Source organism: Plenodomus lingam, assembly GCF_022343315.1.
Source record: "Plenodomus lingam strain CAN1 chromosome Unknown contig_11, whole genome shotgun sequence".
Lineage (NCBI taxonomy): Eukaryota > Fungi > Ascomycota > Dothideomycetes > Pleosporales > Leptosphaeriaceae > Plenodomus > Plenodomus lingam.
In genome coordinates this window covers 1,523,729-1,551,042 of record NW_027093929.1, presented here as the reverse complement: position 1 = coordinate 1,551,042, position 27,314 = coordinate 1,523,729, and the positions used below count along the sequence as shown (strand labels likewise).

The 27,314-nt window shown below is 40.9% G+C and overlaps 7 protein-coding genes across 7 annotated transcripts; 3 read left to right on the top strand and 4 right to left on the bottom strand.

Annotated features, from left to right (window-relative positions):
- Nucleotides 1-1,399: 1,399 nt before the first annotated feature.
- IAQ61_000912 (uncharacterized protein) lies at nt 1,400-2,391 on the top strand (the record flags this gene model as incomplete). The annotated part of the gene is made up of 3 exons (XM_066094872.1): nt 1,400-1,592; nt 1,874-1,981; nt 2,153-2,391. The coding sequence occupies 3 exons, from the start codon at nt 1,400-1,402 to the stop codon at nt 2,389-2,391; spliced, it is 540 nt and encodes a 179-aa protein (XP_065955180.1).
- A 75-nt stretch (nt 2,392-2,466) lies between these two features.
- On the bottom strand, nt 2,467-3,429 carry IAQ61_000911 (uncharacterized protein; the record flags this gene model as incomplete). Its single annotated transcript, XM_003841338.2, has 2 exons — nt 3,153-3,429; nt 2,467-3,042 (listed from the first exon to the last, which is right to left on the bottom strand). Exons 1-2 carry the CDS (start codon nt 3,345-3,347, stop codon nt 2,467-2,469), a joined length of 771 nt encoding a protein of 256 aa, XP_003841386.1. The 5' UTR covers nt 3,348-3,429.
- A 15,092-nt stretch (nt 3,430-18,521) lies between these two features.
- IAQ61_000910 (uncharacterized protein) lies at nt 18,522-18,977 on the bottom strand (the record flags this gene model as incomplete). Its single annotated transcript, XM_066094871.1, has 1 exon — nt 18,522-18,977. One exon carries the CDS (start codon nt 18,975-18,977, stop codon nt 18,522-18,524), a length of 456 nt encoding a protein of 151 aa, XP_065955179.1.
- A 549-nt stretch (nt 18,978-19,526) lies between these two features.
- On the bottom strand, nt 19,527-20,619 carry IAQ61_000909 (uncharacterized protein; the record flags this gene model as incomplete). Its single annotated transcript, XM_066094870.1, has 5 exons — nt 19,527-19,575; nt 19,628-19,878; nt 19,932-20,167; nt 20,219-20,479; nt 20,538-20,619. The coding sequence occupies 5 exons, from the start codon at nt 20,617-20,619 to the stop codon at nt 19,527-19,529; spliced, it is 879 nt and encodes a 292-aa protein (XP_065955178.1).
- Nucleotides 20,620-21,525: 906 nt separating this feature from the next.
- Nucleotides 21,526-21,903, top strand: IAQ61_000908 (uncharacterized protein; the record flags this gene model as incomplete). Its single annotated transcript, XM_003841341.1, has 3 exons — nt 21,526-21,542; nt 21,594-21,660; nt 21,712-21,903. The coding sequence occupies 3 exons, from the start codon at nt 21,526-21,528 to the stop codon at nt 21,901-21,903; spliced, it is 276 nt and encodes a 91-aa protein (XP_003841389.1).
- Nucleotides 21,904-21,991: 88 nt separating this feature from the next.
- IAQ61_000907 (uncharacterized protein) lies at nt 21,992-24,076 on the bottom strand (the record flags this gene model as incomplete). Its single annotated transcript, XM_066094869.1, has 1 exon — nt 21,992-24,076. The coding sequence occupies one exon, from the start codon at nt 24,074-24,076 to the stop codon at nt 21,992-21,994; it is 2,085 nt and encodes a 694-aa protein (XP_065955177.1).
- Nucleotides 24,077-26,630: 2,554 nt separating this feature from the next.
- Nucleotides 26,631-26,834, top strand: IAQ61_000906 (uncharacterized protein; the record flags this gene model as incomplete). The annotated part of the gene is made up of 1 exon (XM_003841345.2): nt 26,631-26,834. The coding sequence occupies one exon, from the start codon at nt 26,631-26,633 to the stop codon at nt 26,832-26,834; it is 204 nt and encodes a 67-aa protein (XP_003841393.2).
- Nucleotides 26,835-27,314: the final 480 nt, after the last annotated feature.

The window sequence follows — 27,314 nt, the reverse complement described above, 5'->3', positions numbered from 1 at the left end:
ACCCATATACCCCACGGCCTAACCTATCTGATGGAGATGGAGGCAATTTGCATACTCCCAAAAACGGTGTTGGAGGAAGCCATTGGACACAGCACGGCGTTTATGTTTGGCGAGATGACAAGGTTGCATGCATTGGGACACGGTGCGATTTTTTTTTTTTTTTTTTTTGCCTTTTTGCTTGATGCATCATCACTACTACTACGGCCCGTCGTCTGTCTTTTCGGCCTTGAGCTCAGGCCCTTGCAGCAACGAATGATATATGTCAATGGCTGTTTTTTCTTCCTTTCATCATCTAGATAGAAAACGCGAGTTGCGTTTGTGTGCTCGTGCTCGTGCTCGTCCTTGGCAGAGCTTCTTCCTCTATCAAGACAAAGAAATGCGGCGATTTGAAACCTGTCTTGGCCTCTCTGCTCGACGAAACCTTTTCTCTGCCCATGCGTTGTGACTCTGTTTCAGCTCGTATGCTACCTTCTCACCCTGTTTTCCCCCCGCGCGCACCGCTGCACCTTCCCTTTGCAGCATGCTTTTTGATAGCGCACCTTCCGTCTTTGGCTCGTTGAGGGTTCTTGTTTTGGCTTGTCTGGGATTGGCCCGGTGGCAAGTAACGGATGAGGGGATGAATAAATGAAGGGAATGAAGGCAACATCTCCCATGTAAATTGTAAAGAGGCAGGAACCCTCCCTTCTCCCAGATAGAGAAGACTGGGATTGGGGTTGCTGCATGGGGAATACGGGTATCCTCTAAACTCACAAATTCAACTGCAAAAACCCCAACCCAATCTCCAACCCATTCACCCGCACACACAATCCATTCCATTCCATCCGCCCTCCTCCAGACCCCAGTCCAGCACAAGGGCCGCAATCGCGTGTCACCCCACGAGGCGGATGTTGCCTTGCTGTACCGGACGGACGTTCTTGGGGGGCACATTGGCGCAGGAAGAAGATTTCAGGGCGATGTTGATGCGCCGTGTTGTTTCGCCGTGGGCAGGCGGACTAGGTGGGTAGTGCTGACCTTTGTTTTGGTGGGGGGTGGGGGTAGGCTGACGGATGACGGGGGATGGTGGAGGGGAACGTCATTGGGATGGGGAGGGGGAGGGGGGGGGGAGATATGCATGCAGGTGTGAATGATTGTAGTGGTTTTAGTGGTGGTGGTTGTAGTGGTGGTGGTTGTAGTCGTCGTTGTAGAATATCTAGGTGACGGGCTAGGGAGGGGAACGTGGTGTTGGTGTTGTATCGTAGCGAGGGTAGACTCTACGGTAGGTAGAGGGACCCAACTCAGTACTCTTTGACGACATCGACATTGACATTGACATCAACATCACCCTACACAACAACCACCACAACACCCACTTCACCCACCCACCCTTCTTCCTTTTTTATTCCCCATCTCACCCCTGCAAATGCGCCTCCCAGCCCTCCCCCCCTTGAAACCCAATCCCACGCTCAGCTGCACCACCGCTACCGCTGCAAACATCCCCGCCGCGCGACGCTTGGCGCAGGTCCACGACATCAAGATTCTGTGGGAGAAAGGTCGGGCAGCCGGTATGCAAGGGGATATGCAGGGGAGCAAAGCCATGGAGCGGGGAAGAAACGGTATGTTGATTGATTTTATTTCCATGGTTGCAAGTTGGTTATTTGAATTTGATCTCGTTACTCTCAGCTGCTTGCTGTACCGGTACCGGTATGAGATGGGCGTGGGTGTTGGGCATAGAAGAGTGCCAGAAGAAGATATAGGGCTTGGAACATGGTCGTTCATGCACCCCTCCCCTTCCCTGCAAGAAACTTCTGTTTGATTCTTAATCCCCCCTCTGGCCTTTTATCCTCGGAATTGGAAAATTGGAAAGCTAATAGCCAGTGTGCGCGGGGACGTGTAGTTTTCGGACAGCCGTTGCAGATGCTTTCGACGCAGCCGATGACGGGGTTTACGCGCTCGGGGTATTGCGAGGTTCCGGCTTCGGATAGGGGGAATCATTCGGTTGCTGGTATGGTGGTTTTTCCCTTTTTTTTTTGGTCTTTTTGTGTGCCCTTTTTGCCCTGCTGCCCTTGTACTTTTGTGTCTTTGCACTCTCTCCCCTTGCACCACCCCCAACACGCACTCACGAAATACCCAGCACCCTCCATTCCCAAACTAACATCTCTCCTCACAACAAAAGCCATCCTGACCAACGAATTTCTCGACTTCTCCGCCGCACGCGGGAACAACTTGCGCCAGGCCGGTCTGACAGAGGGCTGCAAATGGTGTCTTTGCGTCAGTCGGTGGAAGGAGGCGTTTGAGGCGCGGACGGGGCCAGGGGACAAAAAGGTTCCCAGGGTTGTGTTGGCGGCGACGAATGAGCGGGCGTTGGAGAAGGTCAAGGTGGAGGAGTTGAGGGGGTTTGCGGTTGATGAGTGAGGGGGAGTATAGCATTGTGTTTGTTAAAAGTAAAATCGAGAGATTATATAGGATGGAGTTGTTGGTATTGCGAAATTACTCATCATCCATCCCTTCATCCTTGTACTCACTATCATCCAACCCCCCAATCCTCTTTTTCTCCTCCAACACCCTCCTCTCAAGACTACACCTCAACACTCTCTTCCGTTCCCCGACCCCAACCCCCTTCAACCCATCATCCTCCCTATCCCAATATACACTCCACCCATAACCCCCCTTCTCCTCCCCAACAGCAACAAGACACTCCTCCCCCTCCAACGTAATCCCCTGCTCATCCTCCGTCCAGTCCCACGGCCCAACAACGTGTTTCTTCGCCTCGGCGCGCGGTCCGTATTTCAGTTCGCGCGTGCGTGTGTCGGCGTAGACCCAGTTGAGCTTGGGCTTGGAGGGTGGAGATGTGCTGGATGCTGGGGAGGAGGAGGTGGTGGTGGTGGTAGTTGCAGAGGGCACGGTGGTGACGAGACCGAGGATGGGAGACGAGGGTATGGGGCGGTGGGGGAGATCTTCATTTGGGAAGGGGAGGTAGAAACCAGTGAATGGGTGGGGAGGGGGCATGTCATTGGGTCCACGGGCTGGGAGTTGGGTATCATTGTCTTTGGGCCAGAGACAAATCTGTAAAATTGATAGATTAGCTAACGTCTGGTTGACTAGTATTGATGTCAATGTCGATAGCTAGCCACCGTGCGGCAATTAGTTGAAACCCAATATATAAATTTATATACCTTTCCTTCATTCAAAACAACAATCGCACCATGCACTTCATCCCTCTTCCTCGATTTCGCAGAGCAAAACACATCGAGATGGAATTCCTGCAGTCGTTCCTCGGCCTCGGCTGCTTCGTCCAGCAGCCGCTGTTGATGGACGGCTTCGTTGGCCCCCATGGCAACGGGTATGCCAGCGAGGGTGAGCGCGTACATGTTAGTCGGGTTCCCGCGGTCGCGTCGTCGAGCAGTATCTGGTGGGGGGATTATGGCGCATGGGGGGTGAGCGAGGTTGATTGTTCATGGTGTGGAGTTGGCTGGGCTGGCTGGGATTAAAAGTACGATGCTGTCATCGGTCGCGCAACTGTGGAGCTGGGCTCCGGCTGGACATTCCATGTTGCCCCTTCATCCTGATACAAAACCCTCTAATTCATAACGACAAGCCCGTTGAACACACTCCTCTTCGTGAAATTAGTACTTGATTACTCGTATCTTTTTTTTTTCTCTGTGAACTTTTTTTTTAATGTAAAGTAGAGATTCTTGTTATTATACTCGCACCTTCACGTCCACCTGGAAGTACTTAATGGTATTAGGAGCCAAACTCTTTCACATGCGACCATAGGACACTGAAAATAGAGATGCCAGTCCGACTTGCCGCTCGTCAAAGTATAGATGGGAACTAAGCGTGCTGTTATAGCGTCTTTAGGCACCCTCTTCAACAGTAAGTAATTATAGTGGTCGGCTGCCGTACAAAGCTATCTCGTGCGCAGACTTACCGTACAGCCTACAACTACCACACTGCCTTATAGCTATAGATCGCGCCCGCGTTAGAACGACAACCATTGACGATCCACAATAGTTAGTCGTTAAGGCCGAAGAGCTTGCCATCACAAGAGAACGTTTCAAGGAAACGCTTATTCGTGCAAGTTTTAAGCAAGCTGCAATGCTGTTACACAATTCGACTGCGGTTAGAGTAGTTGTACAGCTTCAAACTGTGCCGCGACTTTTTTACATGGAGATTTTGCTCCTGATGGCTGTGATTTTAAAACTTGAATCGGTAGGTATTATAAAAGTGGCTCGTTGTACGAACTAGCGCATTAACGTTACGCGACCAGCCTCGGTATTCCTCATGTAGAAAAGCGTACTTGCTGCCTAATTCTGTTGTTTCTATATCACCCATAGTGCTTACCTTGTACTAAGGTGGTGACTTCCAACCACCATTAGCGACTCCCCTATCCCGGGTTGTCTAGGAGACACCTATTTAGGGCTAGTAGGATGTCTATATCTAGCCACCTTAGCTCTTCTTCTATAGATTCTTTAATTAATACTTTTATTACATTAGGTTATAAGCCTAGCTTATCTACTGGCATACTTAGCTTTATTTACTAGTACCTACTTGCATTAATCTCTCTTTATTAGCTTCTACTACTTTAGCTGCATATATTGCTAATATTTACTATTATTATAGCTTCCTATTCTAACCTATTTAACGCGTCCCTACTACTATTACTAGCTCTACCTATAGCTTTGTTAGAGGTACTACTATCTCTATATCTACTATTACTAGAGATAGATCCTTTCCTAGGACTATTAGCACTACCCCTAATACTTATTATATCTACTAAACCTGCATTTAACTTCTATCTAGACCCTTCCTTATTACCTAAACTAGGTTCCTAAGGCAAGAACTATCTAGAATAGTAGTTAGCCTAGACTATAGTATTTAGATATGCAGGTATTTAGCCTATCCTTGCTAGAAAGAAGCTAAGACTAATACTTCCTTCTAATACTAAGGATTAGGATAAGCAGGATAATAAGGCTTTAGTTATACTACTATTATTAGTTTACAATAACCTAATAATAAGCGTGGCAAGCTATAACACCTCTCTAGAAGCCTAGAAGTATCTCGCTAACTGCTTTAATAGGGACACAGGTAATACGTTAATCTTACTCTTTTAGTTGCTTATAAACCTCTACTATTATAATAGAGATAACCTTAGACTACACCTTAATAAATTCTACTAACGCTAGATATATATAGCTAAATATTATATAATATCTATATAGCCTGTTATAGTAGTAATATATAATATATTTAACTTAGATTAGGTTAAGGGCTTATTTTTTCTTGCTACTCTACCTAAGATAATAGATAATATTATTAATAACTTGTCTACTAGGAACGTAACCGCGTTTAAAGATATTAAACCTAAGATCCTAGATATTTCTAAGAAGCACTTATTAGATATTACTAACTCCTTAGCTACTTATATAGCTAGATAAACAGCGTCTAGATAGCTAAACACTAATAGACCACTATTATCTAGTACCTCTACACTAGAATGTACCTAGTGTTAGAAGCACAACCTATTATTTATTAGTTATATCTATCCTAATTATAAGTATCTTAAGAAGTATAAAGAGAACTAAGCAAAGGGAAAAGCTAGCACTATACTACAGTTATAGTTATTCTTATTATTAGGCTCTTAGAAGAAGTAGAAAGTAAATAACGCTGCTGTAATTAACCTAGATAAAGACTCTAACAGCTTAACTACTATTATTAGTTACTCTGCTTACTATTATATTAACTTAACAACACTACTACTATTATTATTATTATTACACCTAGTGCTTAACTTAAATAGTAAACGTACTAGATTAGTAAGTGTATTTATAGTAATCTATTAACCTACTACTATTAACCTACCTATGTAGCTTTTTAATACTAGTGCCTCTAGGTATATGTCTAGCTGCGCTAATAACTTCCTATCCTTAATACTAAAGATAGGCACTATTACTATAGCTGGCAGTATTAAGTGTAACAATAAGGCAGAATTGCCTGCCTATTATTCCATGCCAAGTCAGGCCTAATAAAGGCCTAACTCACTTATATATATAGAGAACAGCTCGCCTATAGTTAGGATAGGCATGTTCTTCTTGTCCTTTTGTATAAGACCTATAGGTGTAGGAATCTTATCCTTTTCTGTATAGACGCGCACTCCTATATGCCTTTAAGTTATATAGGATACCTTTTAGATGCCCTACCTACCTAAGTTATTACATTATAAGAAGAACATTATCCTAGCTAGTAATAGTATTTAAGAATATCGCACTTGTTGTTATTTTTTTAAGCTACTAATTTAGTTCTAGTAGCTACCTAACCCTGTAACTCTACAGTTAGAATAGCTATTAGAACTTCTAATAACCAAAGCCTATAGGCTTAGACTTCTAGACCTATAGGTGGTGCTAGATTACCTTTAGAAAAATCGCGTTAGATTGCGTTAAGGTAGAGACCTAGAGACTACTAAAAGCCTAGAGGAATTAGAGGCAAAGCTAATATCCTCCTATAACTAACCCCCCTAAAAAGAAAAGATTTATTATTCTTATTAACTACAAAATATTAGATAAAGGTAAAGGAAGGGTATCTAGTTTAGCCACTTTTAAAAGCCTATTTACTAATAGAAAGAAATTAGATAAGGAAGACTTAATTAACAACGCCCTCCTTAAAGGACCCGCTTCCTATCTATCTCTTAAGGTACCTTGTGCTCCTAGGAAATCTTAAAGTAACACCTCCCTTAAAGATAAATATATATTAACCCTATCTAAAAAGAAGAGGTTAGAGGAACAAGTTAAACAACTTACTAATTAGTTATATAACACCTCCCTCTATAAGGAGATATAGGGTACTACCTAACCTAGCTAGTCTTTAGCTTCTATATTAAACCCTATAGTATATACTATAAAAGCTAAGAGATAATCTAAAAAGACACTAAATATCTCTACACTTAGTAATAGTGCTAATCCTACTTTTAGATAATAGCAAGCATCTATCTAGGATAGGCTAGAAATTAATACTAATTACTACCCCTCTTCTAGAGCTTAGATAGCGTTAGTCTAGGGACACTACTTAGGACTAGCAAGAGAATACTTAGAGCCACGTTACCTATCTAATTCCCTAAGTCTTTAATTCTAAAAAGCTAAGGAAATAATTACCCTCCTTTAAACTTACTTCCTTACTAGAAATAAGATAGCTAAGAGTTAGACTATATTTAACCGCCTATATATAACTAATATAGAGATATTCCCTATTTTTAAGTTATAATTCTAGAGTCTTGCTATTAGAGGAGAAGTACCCTAATTAGAGTAGTATTACTACCTCTAGATAAAGATTACACCTTCCCTAAGGATGCTAAACCTTGCTTTCTAATAGAATTAGCATAATAATTTTAAGACTATAGTAGATTATCTTACTGCTTTTAATATAGAACGCTGCCTATACCCTACCTTGTCTACTCTTACTTAGACTACTCTATTATCTAGAAAAGGACTAACCCCCTTCTAACACTCTAGAAATTAGTCCTATTTAGACGCTAATTAGAAACCCTATAATAGACCTTTAATAGCTAAATCTTATATACCCTACTTGTAATAATAAGGCACTATCCCTTAAAATAATTAACCCCTATCTACTACGCTAGCTACTCCTAGCGCTACTATAATAGGAACCCTAGTAACTTGCTATAATTATAGAAAGCCTAGGCACTTCTCTAGTAACTACCCTAAACCCCCTAGGATTTAGGCTATAGATATAGAATAGGTTGTTAAGAATTCTAAGGAAGAAGATACTACTAAATTAACTAATTTAGATAGCTATTAGACAGGAAACAACAACGCCTAGGAGGATCCTCCTTCCTAGGCCTAACTTAATATAACCTGTTAAACCTTTCCTTAACTAAATTATTTGTTAGTTCCTATTTACTTGTATGTATAACCCTATACCTTAATAGATCTAGTATTTGCCTAAACGCTTTAGTAGATACTAGGGCCTAAGGTTACTTATTTCTTAATTTAAAAATTGCTTATAATATCTCTTCTACACTTAGGGTACCTATCTAAAAGTTACTATATAAGCTTACTATTAAAGGGTTCTAGGACTAGATTACCTCCCTAGTTACCTACTATATTTAGCTTTATATAATAGTTAGTAGCTAAAAGGTTTATAACTGCCCCTTTATAATAGTAGACTTAGGTTCTTAGGATTATATTATTAGATAACACTAGCTAAAACAAGAAATATCCTCTAACCTACGACCCCGCACCTCTGATTCTGGTACAACTCCACTAGCAAGTGCGTCTACTCTAGTTACCCACAATATCTTGCAAAGAGACGCCCTTTAGGATTAAGAGGAGAACTAGAACTAAAATAGTCCTGGTTTAATTAATAGGATACGTAGTATACTTAAAATTCTAGCTACTTATAGGGCTGCTACTAAACCTACTACACTACCTACCCTAGTCTAATTACTAACTATTACCCTACCTGCAAAATTCTAAATTGCTACTATTTCTACTAATACTTTCTATTTTAATATAAAAAAATCTTCTAATAAATTCTTTACTACTAGCCTATATAAGATTAAGCTTAGGATCTAAACCCTATCTAAACAGGATACTCTTAACTAACGCTTGTTAGATTAGAAGCTCCTATCTAACTATAACTCCTATTAGGACGTCTTTAACAAGGCTAAGGCTAATAAACTTCTAATCTACTAGCCTTATAACTACAAGATAGTCCTAGAGGAACCCCTTCTAAACTACTAGAGTCCCCTCTATTATTAAAATGCTAAGGAACTCTAGGCTACTAAGGAATATATACAAGAGCACCTATAGAAAGGTTTTATTAAGACTAGTTAGAGCCTATTTGCCTCTCCTATCCTATATATTAAGAAGCTAAATAGAGGCCTTAGGATCTATATAGATTACTATAAGCTTAATAGCTTAACGCGAAAGGACGCGTATCTAATACCCTGAATAGATAATCTATTATCCTAACTAGCTAAAGCAAAAATCTTTACTAAGCTAGATATTTGTGCTACCTTTAATAAGATCTAAATAGACCCTAACTTAGAGGAGTACACTACTTTCCGCACTAGATATAGTGCCTATAAATGCAAAGTCCTACTATTTAGGTTATATAATAGACCTGCAACCTATTAGCGTTATATAAATAATATACTAATAGATTATTTAGATAACTTCTACATTACCTATCTAGATAATATCCTAATCTACTCTAAAAACCTTACTATTCATAAGGACTAGGTTTAAAAAGTCCTTAAGCGTCTTTATTCCGCTAGATTATAGGCTAATATTAAGAAAAGCGAATTCTATATAACTTATACCTGTTACCTTAGATATATCCTTACTAACAAAGGCTTAGAGGTAGACCCTAACAAAGTTAAAGTACTCTAAAACTAGTCCGCTCCTAAGATAATAACTAGAGTAAAGTCCTTCCTAGGATTTACTAGATTCTACTAGCAATTTGTGGAAAACTTCTCTAAGATAGCTAAGCCCTTAACTACTCTCTAGAGTCCTGCTACCCTATTTGTATAGACTTTAGAATGCTAACAAGCCTTTAACTAGCTTAGGAATGCCCTACTAGCAATCCTAAGCTTAGCTTACTTCTATCCTAAGTACCCTCTAAAACTAGAGATAGACGCCTCTAATAGAGTTATTATAGCTATCCTCTTATAGGAGCATCCTAATAGGAAATAGTACCCTATATCCTTCTTTAGTTAGACCCTTACTAGTTCTAAACTTAACTAGGAAATCTATAACAAAGAATTATTTGCAATAATCTACGCCTTTAAGAAATAGCGTGCTAACCTAATAAGTACTTAGCACCTTATTAGAGTATACACAGACTATAGAGTACTAGAGTACTTTATATCTACTAAAGTCCTTAGTGCTAGGCAAGCTAGATAGCTAGAGGTTATAAGTCCTTTTAACTTCTAAATTAAGTATACTCCTAGATCTTATAACGCCTAAGCTAATATCCTAAGTAGAAGGGAATAGGATATAATTAACCTTAAGACTACTTAGAGGGATAATTATTTATAAGTAATAATTGCCCTAGATAGGTTACACCCCTAAATTAACTCTAACTTAGCGCAAGACTACCTAGCTAAGCGTTTCTTACTAATCCTTACTTTAATTATAGTAGTTTAGAACCCTATAACTCTTAGATTCTTAGAACTTATTAAAACTCTTCTCTAAGAAAATAGGTCCTTATTCCTAATAGAAAGATTAGAGTTGCCTAAGCACTATTAGATAGAAAACAGACTCCTTCTCTACTAGGATTAGCTTTGCGTGCCTGCTAGATTAGTCCTATATACTAGACTAATTTATAAGGCTTATAATTAAGTGTCTACTACTTACCTATCTACTACTAAAACCTATTAGATTCTAGCCTAATATTACTACTAGAAAGGTATAGAGACTACCTATAAACGCTACGTTTAGAACTGTATCCTATGCAGGAGAGGGCACCTAAGACAGCACTAACTCCCTAGCATGCTCTACCCCCTTCCTATTCCTAGTCTACTAATGCAGCACCTGTGTATTAATTTTAAGGATTTTCCCTAGGATTAACGTGGTTATAATTAGATTATAGTTATTATTAATTACCTATTAAAGTAAGCTATTACTATCCCTTACTATAAAACTATAGACGCCTAAGGTATAGCTACCTTATTTGTTTAGTAGGTGTACTAATTTAGACACACTCTAGATACTATTATTTCTAATTAAGGCCCTTAGTTTATATCTAGTTTCTAGTCTAAGTTCTGTTAGATTATAGGTACTAAAGTTAAGCTCTCTACTACCTACTACAAATAAACTAATAGATAAACTAAGATTATAAATAAGTATATTAATTAGAGACTAAGGCCCTTTATATCCTATTACTAAGATAACTAGAGCGACCTACTACCTATAATAGACTGTGCCTAAAGTACTCTTCTATATTTATCTATTAGCATAGCTCTATATTAGCTCCTCTTTAGTTCCTTACTAAAGCAAAGTTAGTATTAGAAACTAGAAAAGACCCTATCTACTATACTAGAGAAACTAAACCACAAGGACGCCTTATCCCTTGCTACTTAGATGCATAACGCCTAGAAGATTGCTAAAGAAAATATAGAAAGAGCTTAAGACTAAATACGCTCTACTACTAATTGCTATTACTATCTAGTTAACTAGAAGGTTAGTAACTATATTTATCTATCTACTACTAATCTTGCTATTTTATAACCTAGCTAAAAACTATCTAAATAATAAGAAGGTCCCTTTAAGGTATTAGAATAAGTAGGAAACGCGTATCGCCTCTAATTACTACCTAGTTCTAAGATCTATAACGTTTTCTCTCCTAATATACTATACAAAGATCCCTAAGACCTGTTACCTAGATAAGAGGCTCTAAAACCCCCTAGTACCCCTATATAAGGTGTAGAGGAATAGGAGGTAGAAGAAATCCTAGCTAGTAAATTATATTAATCTAAGCTAAAATATAAGGTTAAGTAGGTTAGACATAATCCTAATCCTGTTTAGTATCCTGCCTCTAACTTTATAGGTGCTCCCTATAAATTATAGGCATTCTACTAATAGTATCTAAATTAGCTAGGTCCCCTACACAGCTTACTAAAATAGATTTAAGCCTAGGAAAAAGGCAAAGAGGATCTAATATTACTTTATAATAATTATATCTAATATTAGAACTAATTTATATCCTATTTAGCTATATATTAGGCTATTAACTACTATCTATTACTATTATTCTTATTACTATTTATTATTATATCCTATTTAGAACTAACCTAGAACCCTTAAGGTTCCTAGGACACTACCCCTAGGAAACCTCCTTATTCTATATCTATCTCTCTATTAGACCCTAGTTTAGACTCTGTATTAGCTAAGATAGCGCCTAGACTATCTTTCTTAGCTAGCTTCTAGATAACTAGTGTAGTAGGTGTAGGAGCTAGAACTAATTTAGACGCCTTCTTATTAAATACCTTTATCTTAGCCTACACTGCAAAGGTTGCCTCCTAATTTAGTGCTATTTCCTCTTTAAGTTTATTAATAGCCCTTATTAAGCCCCTAACTACTAAGACTATCTTATAAATACTATTCTAAAGCTAACGTAAATTAGATGTAGCAGCATAATATATAGCTATAAGGATCTTAGTAGCTTCTATACCCTTAGTCTAAGATTTAGTAATAGTAATAGTTTTAGCTAGGTTTTAGGTAGTCCTCTAAATAGTAGCCTTAAATTAGTTAATATCCTTCTAATAGCGCTTTAATACCTAGGCTCCTGTAGACTCCTTAGGGGGGTTTGCGATCTAACTGTAGTACTTATCTAAAGCACCTTAAAGAAGAGAGTACTTAGGCCTAATATAACTAGGAATCTATTATAGTTAGAAAAGAAACCTAGCAGACTTAGATATAAACTAGATTACAATACTTATTCTATAAAATATAGTACTAGCATTTCTTAGAGTTCTATAAAGCAAAGTTAAAGTTAATAAACTTGCCCTAAGCTAGAGCCCTAATAGCTCGCATGCACAGAGTATAGTAGGCAGCTAGCAAGACTCCTAGTAGCACTAGGACAGGTATAGTATTTAGATCTAACCTAGATTAGTAACTATTTTAATTATATAGATCTATTACTTACTAGATTTTAGATAGGATAGATATAGGTTAAAAGTTTAAAAAATTAGGGATATAGGAATAAGAAAGTTAGTAGGTAAAGGGCTAGTTATAGGCAGGCTAGGGATAGGGGTCTGTGCCCTAGGAAGAAGAAGTAAAGGTAAAGGCAGAGGTAAAGGTGGATTTATTTTGCAAAAAGCTCTTCTTTAATAAGGGATCTAAACCTAATCCTAAGGATAGGGACTATCCTTTCTCTATAGGAGGGGGTAGTGTAATAATAAGGCAGAATTACCTACCTATTATTCTATACTAAGTTAGGCCTAATAAAGGCCTAACTTACTTATATATATAGAGAACAGCTCACCTATAGTTAGGATAGGCATGTTCTTCTTGTCCTTTTATACAAGACCTATAGGTATAGGAATCTCATCCTTTTCCGTACAGACGCGCACTCCCATATGCCTTTGAGTCGTATAGGATACCTTTTGGATGCCCTACCTACCTAAGTCGTTATATTAAGCTCCCTATATAAGGAATTAGCTTAGTTTAACTTTACCTATAGCTCCCTAATAGCTTAACTAATATTGCAGTACTAACTAATACACTCTATAGCGCTAAACTCTATAGCACCTGCTTATTCTTATAGATATTTATTAGATACAAGGGGTTTAAGCTGTTTGCTAAAAAGGATAACCTATACCTTGTTAGATATAGTTAATATATACTATAGGCAAGACATATATAAGGCCTTATATAGCTCTAGACTAAATAACTACTATTACTATTACTATCTACCTATATACTTACAAGCTTGTCCTCTCCTAATTAAATATTAATAGCCTTAGCCCTAATAATAACAATAATAGAGGCAACAGTAATAGCAATAAAGGCAAAGGAGACACACACATATAGAGGCAAAGGCTTTAGGATATACTAGAATTTTCACAAAGCTATAGGACATCTATTAGTACTAAACCTATCGCGTATCTATACTAATAGATATCTAGTGCTAGATAAACCTAAGGATTTTATATATACTATATATTAACAATTAAAGTTAGTGCACCATATGCTAACATAGGGGACACCACGCTATACCTAGCTACTTAAGCTTATTTATTCTAACCTCTTAGGAAAAATACCTACTTAAAGTATTAGTAGCTTATAGTATTATATCTCCTTTGTTAATAACTACACTTAATATTCCTAGATTTAGTTTCTTAAGCTTAAGGCTAACGCACCCTAAGCTATTAAGGATTTTATTGCCTACGCAAACACCTAATTTTATAACAAGATAAGTAATAATATCCTATAATATTCTATTGTTAAAACCTTCTACTCTAATAATAGTAGAGAGTATATTAGTTATAATCTTTAAAATTTTTTTAAAGCTAAAGGAATTAACTATAAGCTATTACTACCTTACTACTATAAGCTAAATAGCGTTCTAGAGCAATTTAACCGCACCTTATTCTAGATTACTTAATGCATAATACTATCTAATAATCTACTTTTCTTATAGGCTAAAGCAATAATATTAGCAAATTTTCTTAAGAATATCGCGCTATATTCTTTAGACCTATTGCGACGTACCTTATATAAATAGCTCTTTAGGAAGAAGCTATCTATTTAGCACCTCTAACTATTTAGTATTTATAGCTATATCTACATACCTGTAGAGGCCTAGAAGCTAGGCACTAAACTCCTACACTACTCTAAAGAAGGTATCTTTATTAGCTATAGTTATAGTACTAGGACAAGCCGTCTCTATATACTACAACAAGCTATTATTATTAAATCCTAAGATATTACCTTTGTCCTATAGGTTCCCTAGATATTTTAGACTATTTAAGACTAGGGAATTAAGTATAGTCTATAATATCTAGATATAGAGCTTTAATATTTAAAATAGTAGCCTAGGGAATTAGTTATAACACTCCCTCCTATTAAAGTTCTTAATAATACTAAGCTAGGGGATATAAGTAACCTTCTATCTGCACCTTAAACACCTACGCTTAAGTCTAGAGCGACGAACCTGCTACACAACCTCTTAAGTAGCCCTAACTATCTCTTTATATAGGCACTACCTAGGATAGGACTAGATTCCTTCTCTCTAGATACTTAAAATTTATAAATATCCACTTTAGCCTAGAAGAAACCACGCACAAAAGAGACACCTATATTAACGCCTATAGCTATAACTTGTATTAGAAGATAGATAAGAAAGCTAGAGTAATACTAGGGATTATATACTATATTATAACTATTTACCTTTACTATAACTTATAAAGAGGATACACTAGTATATATCTCTTTATTTTTAATAACTTTCTCTACTACTATAATATTATTAGATACTCCTAGGATATTTATAGAAGTAACAGACAATAATTATATTACCCTATAGTAGCTAGCTATTAATAAAGAAATTGCTAATTATATAGAAAATAGCATATAGGAAGTTGTACCCTATTACAAGATACCTCTAGGTGTAAAGCTTGTGGGCACTTAATAGGTCTTTAATACTAAGCAAGATAAATCTAGCAACATTATTAAGAGAAAAGCAAGACTTATAGTATAAGGATTTTTATAGTAACTAGGTTTTAACTATAATAATATATACTTACTAGTAGTTAGATATAATAGTCTGCGAATTCTCCTAGTCCTTGCTACTCTATATAGATAGTAGACGTGATAAGTAGACTTTAACGCCGCATACCTAAATAGACATCTTAAGCACAGGATCTATTATTAACTGCTACTAGGACTGCTATCTAATAGCGCACTATTCCTACTTAAGACTCTCTATAGTCTTAAGTAGTCTAGACGTAAATAGTATGCTATTCTATCTAAATAGTTAAAGTCCTAGCATTTCTCCTAGGCTAACTTTAATCCTTATATCTTTATCTTAAGTAATCTTATCCTTAGGATCTATATAGATAATATTCTTATAGTTAGTACTTAAGAATAGATTAATATAATACTCTATCTTACAAAGACTTATTTCTACTTTTAAGACCTAGGACAACTACGTATAATACTAGGGCTTAAGATTAACTATTTTAATAATTATATAGAACTTTACTAACGCACCTATATTATAGCTGTCCTTTAACGCTATAGTATAACTAACTGTAATAGTTAACACACGCCTATTAACCCTAGCTTGTTCCTACCTTGTACACCTGTAGATATACTAGTTAATGCGGACTAATAGAAGAAGTTCTAATCTATTATTAGCTCCCTTAACTTTATAGCAGTTGTAAGTAGACTAGATATAGTATACACAATTAGCCTGCTTAGTTCCTATAATACTAATCTATTAGAAGGACATCTTAAGCTAGTATTCTAAGTGCTCTAGTATGTCTGCGCGATATTAGATTACTAACTAATAATTAGGATATAGCCTGCTAGATAACCTACTTAGATTATAATATACTTAGACGCATTATATATATTAGATCTAGACAACTTAAAATTATTCTCTAGTTATATCCTTAAGGTTAATAGGTTAGTTATCTTATAGTTATCTAAGCAATAGAGCTACGTTACTTAAAGTATATACAAAGTAGAGTATATAGCTGCCTTATATGCAGTATTATATCTTATCTAGGCTTAACGCGCTATTATAGAATTCCTGCTAGTTACACTACTATACTACCTACTTATTAATAATAAACTAGCTATTACACTTATTTAAGACTAGAAGTTAAACCTATAGTTAAAGTATATCTATATTTATTACTACTTTGTAAGAGAATAATTCCTAGTAGGCAACTTTAATATTAAACATGTTTAATCTAGTAACAATCTTATAGACTTATATATAAAAGCGCTCCTATAGCCTATATTAGAGAAGCTTAATACTAGGATATTAAATATTATAGATAAGATATAATATTTTTATTTACTTAGGAGACTAGGGGATATAGTTTTTCTCTTGTTTTCTTTGTATATTTATAGTTACTATAGATTTAGGGGACTGTTATTTCTATATTACCTATAGTGCTTACCTTGTACCAAGGTGGTGACTTCCAACCACCATTGGCGACTCCCCTATCCCGGGTTGTCTAGGAGACACCCATTTGGGGCTAGTGGGATGTCTATATCTAGCCACCTTGGCTCTTCTTCCATAGATTCTTCAATCAATACTTTCATCACATCAAATTCCACACCATCAACTATCCTCTCAAACCCACAAATACCCAGGTAGTTTCCCGTTCGACATTAAATACTATCTATGAGGAGGGAATAGAGCGATCATACAATATTGTTAAGTTTAGGTTCGTTGATTCGTGAGTTCAAGCCATTGCCTGACAGCTCCGGCAGCCGCTCACCCCCTCGACCGGCACAATGGGCCCCAGTGGAGCTGAGAAGATTGAAACACTATACAGGTCTTCTATAGATTCATTGAGAATATATAGAGAGAACAGGTCAGATAACAGGAGTTCCCTGGAAGAGAGTATCGACCTAGCTAGAGAAGCCGCCGAACTATTAAAAGACACTACCGCTGCAGACACCAAGAGTAAAATATGGAACCATCTTGGTATCGTTCTCCAACACAGATACGTTGATGCGAAATCCGGTTTAATAAGGGATATCGATGAATCGATCCAATATAAAGAGAGTGGCTTGAAGGCGATGTCCCTAAAGACCAAGGCAACCGTCAGAGCTCGGCGAATGATGGGCCTGGGAAAGGTGTATGGTTGGCGTTGCCAAGCAGACCGCAAGGGTCATGGAGAGTATGATTACTATTTTCGGCAGGCTCAAGACCAGTTCCATGATGCATTGAAGGCATTGAATAGTGTTGGCGAAGCACTGCAAGCTACCAAGAAGATTCGTGTCGAGATACTCGATAGCCAGGGGATTTCCTATCGAGATCATTATCACGCAACATTGAATTTGAAGGGCCACGGTGGCGCCAAAATTTCGAGCCTTCACGCATCAATCTCATGCTTCGAAGAAGCTTTGGAACATGCCTCGCAAATTCAAAGCTACTCCACAACCAGATACAAGAAAATTTTAGCAGTCGGCTATGGTGATCTTATACAGTCATTGGACGAAGTAGATTTTCACGGATCCGAGCCAGCATGGTCTCGTTTCTGGTCAAATGGCCTTGCGTTGAGTCAGGGTGTTGTTGATGATACGCCAGATGATCATCATAACCGAGCAGAGACTCTCTACAACCTGGCAAGCTTCTATCAAGATAGATATTTACATTCAAGGAAGTTGATCAAGAACATGAAGCTGCACGAGAATGCCTCCGCCATTGCGGAAGATTCTAAACTGGTCGCAAAAGAATTGAACAAGGCTAGTCTTCGGAAAGCAATGGAGTTTCACGAAAAAGCTCTCAATCATACGAAAAGTCCCATCTACAATCGCATGGAAGCCGGACAACAAGCTATGTTTGCCTCTATAGAACTGGAGATTTGGTCCGAGGCGGTTACTATAGCGGAACAGTTGTTGGACTTGGCGGAACAGCTTGCCCTTCCCACTCACTCGGATGAAGATCACGAGCGCATTCTTCGAACGTTTCCTCGCTTAGGTGCAACAGCGGCATCCGTATTCATCAAGGCAGGGAAACCAGCCGTAGAAGCTTTGCAGATACTCGAGAGAGGTACTGGGTTGATAGACTATCTCGCTTTACAAAAGAAGACGAAGCGAGATCTTCAAGAGATGGGGCGAAAACCTAGCGAAGCTCACCTTCTATGTCTTGCTAGCGACGGTCCTGTGGTATGCTTCAACGTTACTTGGCTCGGATTCTACTGTAGCCATGCATTCATCATGACCAGTACTGAAGTACGTGCCATAGAGCTTGGCCAAGGATTCACAGACCTAAAGGTAGAAGAATGTGTCAAGGCGATTGCTTCGGATCAAGGGTACCCAAGGTCATATCGCGCAAAACCACTAAGCTACACCGAGAACGGGGTAACTAAAGCTGCACAGTCTACAACCGAATCTGGGATGAAGTCCTACATGATATGGCTTTGGAACGAAGCTGTGAAGCCCATATTGGAGGAACTTGAGTTCTTCTGGAGGCACGAACCTCCTCCCGAGCTGCCTTTGATCTGGTGGGTTGGTGGTGGCTTGACAGCTCTTCTTCCCATGCATGCGGCTGGTTACCATAATGCTTCCTCTAATGAAAACACTATCAGCCATGTCATCTCTTCTTACGCACCTTCGTTGAAACGGTTGCAAGCTTCTAGGAGCAGAGTTTGGGTACCACTTCAATCGAGCGAAAGTACCAGAAAAGCAAGCCTTGGTATCATTGCAATGCCTACAACTCCTGGATCTGGCTTCGGAGTTTTGAATACCAAAAAAGAGATCGAATCCATCCAGCGGCACATCGCAGGTACAGCTCATGTCGATACTCTGATAACACCCAGCAAGGAGCAAACTCTGCGAATGTTCGAATCTTCGCAAATGGTGCATCTAGCTTGTCATGCAGAATTGGACCCAGAGAGCTCTTTCAGGAGTAACCTTATACTAGGCTCTGGATCGAAGCAGGAAAGATTGTCGGTCGGCGATATACGGTCCATCAATCTTCATTCAGCCCAGATCGCCTATCTATCCGCTTGCTCCACAGCAGCTTCCTTGGACGCAGACTTGGTCTATGAAAGTATACATTTGGCCAGCGCTTTTCAACTAGAATTCAGACACGTAATTGGTACCTTGTGGGACGCGTTCGATGAGGCAGCAGTTCAGGTAGCGGCTACATTCTACGAAGAGTTGCTTCAAGATATCAAGACAAGCAAGGTGCCGCATGCTCTGCACAAATCCATTTCAAAATACAGGAAAGGCCTGGAAGATCCCGGAAACATTCTCCTTTGGGGACCATTTCTACACATGGGGCCTTGACCACCGCATTCAGTTTAAGTATATCACAGCATTTACGCGTGCTTTCTTTTCCATTTAGTCGAAGGTGACCCCTGAAACGAATACCACTAGCACTGTAGTATACCTGCACATCATGGGTCAGTTTCCGTCAGTCCAGAGTCAGACTTTCAACCCACGTGGCTCCAGCTACAAACAGTTCAATTGGCTTAGCGCGCGTAAGTCCGCACAAGATGGCGACGAAGAGAATCGCAGCAACGGCGACGACACCCAGGCGTACTTTTGTGCGCTGTACCGTATTGCAGATGAATATCGGGATCAGCAACAGTGAGACGATAACCGAGCCTGTCAACGTTCTCGTCGCTATCCGGAACGCAGAGTTCGATGAAATGTGAACCGTTGGGTCTCGTGAAACATCGAACATAGAACGCTGTATAGTGTTGGCTCGCAATAACCGAGAGGCAGATGTCATGATCTACTTACGTGCCTCAACCCTTTCCAGAGACGAAGCAGGGTACGTTCAAGCCACGCCTCAAATGTCAACATTGTCGCATCGTGGGAAGCTACAACGCTCGTTAAGTCGCTCGTGTGATCCAAGTATTTAACCTCATCTCGTGCCATGCAACCGTTTGCGTTCAACCAATTCCGAATACTGGATACATCTCGATCTTCCGCAGGATCTAGAGCCAAAATTTGGTGATTTCTCTCGATGAGCTGATCTGGATGCGTTGAGCCGGTAGACTGTTCGCCATCTCACGGACGGGCTTTACCATAATCTGCTAGCGCCTGATCAATGTCTACAATCACTTGCTTCCGGCTCAAATTGTTATCCTGTCTATTACTCGCCAAAATCGAGCCTCGCTGTTCCTCATTGTCTAGCTTTATTAGTTGCTCCTCTAGATCGGATAGTTTCAGTTGTTTGATAAGAAGTAGACGAGTTCGTAGTTGACGAAAGCTACGACATATTTGGAAAGAGTTATGCGCTGAGATGAGTGCCGAGAATCGTGGGTAGCCAAGGCGGAAATCCTCAACTTGACCTTCGTCAGTCCCCGTGGCTCTACTTCAACTATTCCGATCAGATGAACTTACTCTGTTTCGTTTTGGAAGTTGAGCGCTGCTTTCGCGGTTTCCTGAAGACGAAGTAAGGTCTAAGACGTTGGGGAAAGAACATATCGGGGAATTGCAGTCAACGTCGGCACGCTATAAGAAAAGTACCAAGATCTCTTCGGCTCTGTCCAAGACTGCGAAAGAATACTGCGAAGGTGGGGGAATCCGACTGTTCACACAATGCTACATATATCTTCGGATTTGAAGGGTTTTAAGGTCTTCTTTTGTATGGGCAAGGCCAAGCTATAAGAAAAGCGAAAAACGAAGACCCAGGATTCGGCTGCCTCTTACATTCTTTCCCATCGTGCGCTTGCTCCGAGGACCTAAACTTTGTAAAGGACTAGGCTACCGCCATGGAGCATATATAAAATGGTCTACAGTCTCGTGTGAGAAAGGCAATGAATCAGACGATGCCCAAGGCTGAGGATGAACACCCAGTAAGCGGGCTCGTATGAAACGAGGCAATCATGCCAAGAGTGGATTGGGACGATTAACGCCAGTGATCGCACCACACTATGCTGACAGTCAGCCTTCCTTCAGGCGAATCAACGGAAATATGTAAGATGCGTTGGCTCCGTACGCCGTGAACCAATTATAATTCAACCTACAAGCCATACACAACGTCTCCTGATAACGTCGATGAAGAAAATAGCATACTCAATACGTCAAAAGACCGGTCAATGAGCCAACATATGCCAGTTTTATTAGGTCCTCACGTCTGGAACCAATTGACATTCAACTTTCAAGCCATCTACAGCCATATCCACAAGAGATGTTGACGAGGAAAATAGCGCACTCAATACGTCACAAAAGAGGTCAGTCAAAATCAGTAAATATATCTCGAAACTTGTGCCCGAAGTCTCTGCCAAAATTATATAAATCCAAGCCAGTCCCCGTACCGGCATATGGTGCGCTCTAGATTCCCTCTCCAACCTCCAATAGTAAACTGAGTAGCATTCAACCGAAAAACATGAGTTCTAATCAAAAGTAAGGTCACACCTACCAATCAGAGTCATCAATGCTAATTGCGCGTCCTAGCTCTCAAAATGAACAGTTTCGAGTTGTCGAAGGAGGTGGACGTCCAGGCGTGAACGAATCGACTAACGTAAGACGGTGACCCAGCTGTTTACGTTTATTATCCTGACTCTCTATTCAGAACCCGCAATTCTGGACTTTTGACACAGTCAGGTTTAAGAACCCCAAGCCTGGGGTATCTCAAGGGCCGTATAAAGTCGAGAGCTGGGTTGAGCAGGCGGGTATTATCACATATACCATCTCCCTTGATCCAGATGGCCGCGTTGAGCTAGAAAATGTACAAGAAGATGAACTAGAAAAAGTTTCCTCTTGAAAGATTGTAGGGCTTTGTTCAAGGGAAACCCAAATGTGAAGTACTGCCGAGATGGCCTCGTGCTTGACCCAGCAGCTGAAGTGGAAGGTTACATAGATGCAGCCTTGGTCTTTACAATAAAGTTTTTCGTGAACCATTCTTCTTCGTGGTCGCTATCACTATTTCCACGGCATCTTTTTCTCCTTGTATCAAGGAAATTTCCCAGGGTGTTGAGAGTCCCACGTGTGGGAGAGCTCGACAGCGAATCCATCTTCAGTCCTGCAAAAGAATCCGGCCTTCTGGTCACGAAAAGCTTGAATACTTCGTCTTCACTTGTAACTTGGAAGTTGTGAGAGTCTTGCGATAGATCGGCTTCAAGGGCGATGTCGAAACGACAAGACGGACCAAGCACAACCATCTCGCTTGATCTAAACGCAGTCAGTTGGTCTATGATCGACCAATCCGGCCGTAGCGTATAAAGGTAGATGTATAGGACATCCTCGCTCAGATTCTTGATTTCAAAACAAAACTTTTCGCCTACACTGACTTCAAGATCACTGTCTTCGGTAGAGCCTCTTTCATTATCCGTTGGCACGAACATCCGTGCCTCGAAGGATTTTGAGAGAGATTGACTACTGATTCGATTCTCGATAGCTTCAATATACTTGTATGTGGTTATGTGATCCAACAATTCGACGACTCGATATTTCGCAGAATCTTGACTCAGTGGAATAGAAGGAACGAATGGTATAGGCTCTCGCGATGAGTAACAGATTTGATACTCCTTCTCCATGTGCACCTGAACATTGTAAGTGAAATCCTTCTTGTCGCCATCCTCGCAGAGTATTCGCAGATGAGGAAGGTCAGCGGAAGCATTCTGCCATTCGATGTCGAATCGGTCCTCTGTGAGAAGTTGGACAAAGAATAACCGTGGATCCATCTGTGTAAGCGGATACGCCATCCAGCCGTCATCAATTTCTGCAATGGATCCTCCATTCTCGACTTGCAGCACTGATGTGAGACCCCCCAAGCTGGTAACTTTAGAGGTCACGGATTTCTCAGCTGGTAGTGCAGAGCTGCTGTTACCTTCTACATGCCGGATTCTTCTTGGACGCATCACTCTGTCCGAGGCTTTTGCACTATCTTTCAGCGGGAAAAGAATGTATTCATCCCCAAGCAGAACACCATGAGCGGAGCCTTTCCGTAACATAAATTGTCCGTTCTTCTTGAAAATAGCCGTGATTTTGTCGCTCGGAAAAGAACTTTTGTCGGTGAAAAAAGACGTTCTTTTGCTCCCGTAGAAAACTGGGCTCTGGTTCGGTATTCGAGCATGGAAGCGAGCACGCAGATGCTCAAACAGTGAACCATCGGTAACAGCTATACCGGTCTGTCTAAGTTGCTTCAGGGCTCGGAGCAAGAGAAAAGAAAATGCTCCACGTTCATTGGGTCTCCCCGCAACTGGGAGGTGTTCCGGATCTGCAATCTCACACGATTTCATAGTTTCATCTACCACCTCTTCGGCTTTTTGTAACGGGGTACAGGCACAGAAGATCGTGTAGCCCTGAGGATTCGTTATCCAGTGAGGAATGACTTGAGAATTTCGGAAGGCGGAATAAATCGGTTCAATATTCTCCAAGATGGCGTTTGGTGCAGAGAGGTCGTCAGAGCCCTCCGTTGGTTCGATGTAATTGCTGAAACGGAGTCCATGTGCTGAACCGCGCTTGGTGGCACCAGAGAAGCAGCAATCAAAGGCCACAGTAACATGTATTTTCTTATTCACCATCTCTTTGACAAGGTTCGCCACGACTTCGCCAGGCAATTGTGATACTCCTTTCGTGCTGGCGTAGAAATTGAGGAGAACGTCTTCCGCACCTTTGCCTTTGCTACCATGTCCAGAGTAATGGATGTACACATTGTCGCCCTCTTCGCCATGCTCTATGACACGTTTCAAACAAGATATGAAATTGCGACCAGAAGCCCGTTCTTTGGGTGCTTCAGGAGGTTCCTCGGTGCCCTCCGTAGGATGACTTGAAGTCAATTTGAAGATATTGGCTGGAGACACCTTCGGAGATATCTGAGTCTTAAGGAACGCTTCCATGTCTTCGACGTCAGCGACGCATCCTTTGAGTTTGTTGTCCTCTATACGGTGCGGCCCGTAGTACACAACGCCCACCAGTATTGCCCAGTGTGTCATTTGTTCGTAGATTTGGATGCAGGCTTGATAGACAGTCCCGACACAGCCTTGGTGCGCTGTTGAATTATCTTAGAGAAGTATATTGGCGGGGTTGGGCTCCTGCTCCCCATCTCGGTTGCTGCCTGATAGATGCTGTGTGACGTGCATGCCTCACCGGAAGTGTAGGTACCGCTCCTCACCCGATCAGAGAAAACCCTGATCACCAAAACTAATTAGGAATAACTGTCACTACTTGTTAATATACGTACTCTACATCTTGAGTTGACCACAGACTGTTCATCTTAGTAGTAGGACAGCTGCCTATCAAAGCGTAAAAGCGTAGTAGAGATGCATGCCTGGCGCGACTTCGTGCTCTGGGACAAAGCTAATCGTTGCTTGGACAGTGACGAGCCTTGAATTTAAAAATGCGCAAGCCTGAGGTTGGATCGTGGCAACTGTTGCCGCTTTCAATGACGGGACCACAACTCCCGGCCTGAAGGGGTTATCGTTCACGGCGTAGATGAGACTAGTTTACTATATAGTACAGTAGGCCGCAGATGTCCATACCTTACCCTGAAACCCTCACCACGTGCTGGCAGCTACGCATCATGGTCCAACATATCGGGTAGCGATGGCCTTATCAAGCCATCCTAGTAATCAACAACACGCTGTCAGACTCCCAACACCTGCCCACCCAACGCAACCGTCCTGCCACATGCAAGGCTTACGCCAATTAGCACACCAGGTTTACTGTACATCAGTGGATCACATTGACGTGCACGCCCCGAAACGGACAGGTATTTGGTATTTACATGTGTTTCGTCTAGCACAATAATAGACCCTTTTGTTCACACACATTAAGACATCAGATGACAGTCATCTTATTACTTAGACAGAACTCTCGACTTCTAATAGTACAACTCATATTGGTCTGCCTAGAGCATCCGGCATGCCTGGACTTGCACGTGCGGAAAATAAACTCTGTGTCACCGGATCTCATATACTCTCATCCCACTATAGCGCTAGGTAGGTTTAGCGTAGATAGTGATAGGCGCTTTAGGCAACGTCTTAAGCGTAGCTGCAGGAGTTAATATCTATTTAATAAAAAGAAGAGCGTTAAATGATAGAAAGGCGTGGAAAATGCTAGGTTGGGATGGGTGAAGAATATTGGCGCAGGGAAAAACGAACATGATTACAAGAACTAGGTATGAAGACTTGGCATGCCTGCCTTGTACATCCTGGATAATAACTTGGCCGAAATATTGCTATTATCGAATATGACATATTGCGGAATCTCCGTCACTTTGAGCAGTGTGTGCATTTCACTCATCCTCATCATGGTTATCTAAGGGCCAATGTCGCTCAGACATCTCTCTTAGCCATAGGTCATCCGCCACTTAAGCAAGTGCCTGTTCTCTAATCTTATTTGCCTTCGTCTTCGTACTCTCTAACCGCTTATTAGTCGTCCACCTATCAGATCCCACTTTAAGCTGATCATAGATCTTTTGTATATCACTCTCCGTATCGGGATGCGTATCCCCTAGCCCATAAGTTGTCTACTAATCAAACGTGTTCTGGGCTAACTCGGAAAAACGGTTCGGAAGACATTAGGACGTAGTGATGTTTTAATGTACCGCTAATATTTATGCACCGGTCCTAAGCTTAGAGTATTCAGATACATCTTCTAATGACTGTCTTGTACAATCGTCGCTGATGATATCCTCTTCACAGTTCTATATACCAGTTTTCGTATTTCCAAGCTCGATCAGTATCTCTCTAGCGTCTTCCTTGCTGATTGACATAACTCTTCTATTTAACGGTAGAGAGAATTGCGCAATCCGATCACCCTTTCTCGCATTGATGACCATCGACTCGTATTGTCGTAGATTCGATGCACGCCGTCCACGGAAGACATCAGCCTATTTCGCATCTATAACGTCCTGTGAAAATTCCTTTATCGATCCGACTATGTTCTTCCTATTGTCCTTCACGCGCTTTGAGGTAGAGGCAGACACGTAAACCCCAAGAATCTTCAACATATGTTGGCCATCCGGGTCATAACTTCTGATGGAGTATGGGCCGTTTAGGAACAGCTTTCTGATCGCCGAAGCATTGGCTGCATGCGCTGAGCATTCGCCCCTAATTCTAGGATTGAAGATGTGACGGCTCGGGCGGTTTGGTAAATCTAGATACCAAAATACGCATTAGCTAATGTCTTGCCGTAATTGATACAGCTAGACTTACCATGGCTTGGGTCTGTTAATAGGAATCCTTCCTCTAGGCTATAGGGCGATGTTTGCTGACCAAGTGCAGCCAACATATCCCAATGCGCGATCTGAGCCTAAGTCCCAACGAAAACCGTGATGACACGCCTAGTCATCACTACTCTGTCCGAAAGTGATAATGCGAAGAAGTGGCAATTCTTCTTATACTTCATGTAATGTGTGATTTCTTCGAAAACAGACTCCGCCAAGCGCGTCATTTGTGTCACATCGAATTGAGTCTGCCCAATGTTATATGCAGTCATTGCCACACATCTATTGGATCTATCGGAGTTCTCTCTCGCGTTCAAACGATGGCCGTTGTCAAGTTGGATCTGCTATTTGAAAAAATCGAGTTCGGCTTTCGATCTTTCCATTGTAAAGGTTTCGAGCCGCAAGCGAGGGACGTTTCCTGTGACTACGAGGTCGTAAAACGTGCCTTGGGAATGGAGAGACCAATGTCTGAAGGAGAATGGCCCGAAAACAGGCGCACACCCAACCAGATACACGTCGTGTAGGGGAGGGTCCACTGAGGTACCGTATTCAGCTAAGACTTGATGCTGTCGAGTTGCGCCCGCCAGGGCGGCCAGGTATCCGCTGTTCTTCCAGCCTGTTGGAAAGTTGCTGATACGATCGATCCAGGAATGGAATCACTTTCTTTTGGTGTCATTGCGGTATATGTCTTGCAAGGTGGCCAAGTACTCGCCGGTATCGGCTGGCAACAGGGCTTGATTGTTTGCTTCCACGTGCGTCATATTGACGCGCTCGAAATGACTGATGACTGGTGCAAGGCTGTGACAACTTCGCATTGTCATTGAGTTCCAACAAGAGTAAAGGTCTTGTGACGGTAATTGCTTGTCGGATGATAGCTGCGGTCAGTTCGTATTCATGAGGGATGGACGCTAGCTCCGCATGACTATGTACCTAGGCGCCAGAGGTAAGATTTGCTCAACGCCACATGGCTGACAGAATCCAACCAGAGACGGTAGGCTAATCAG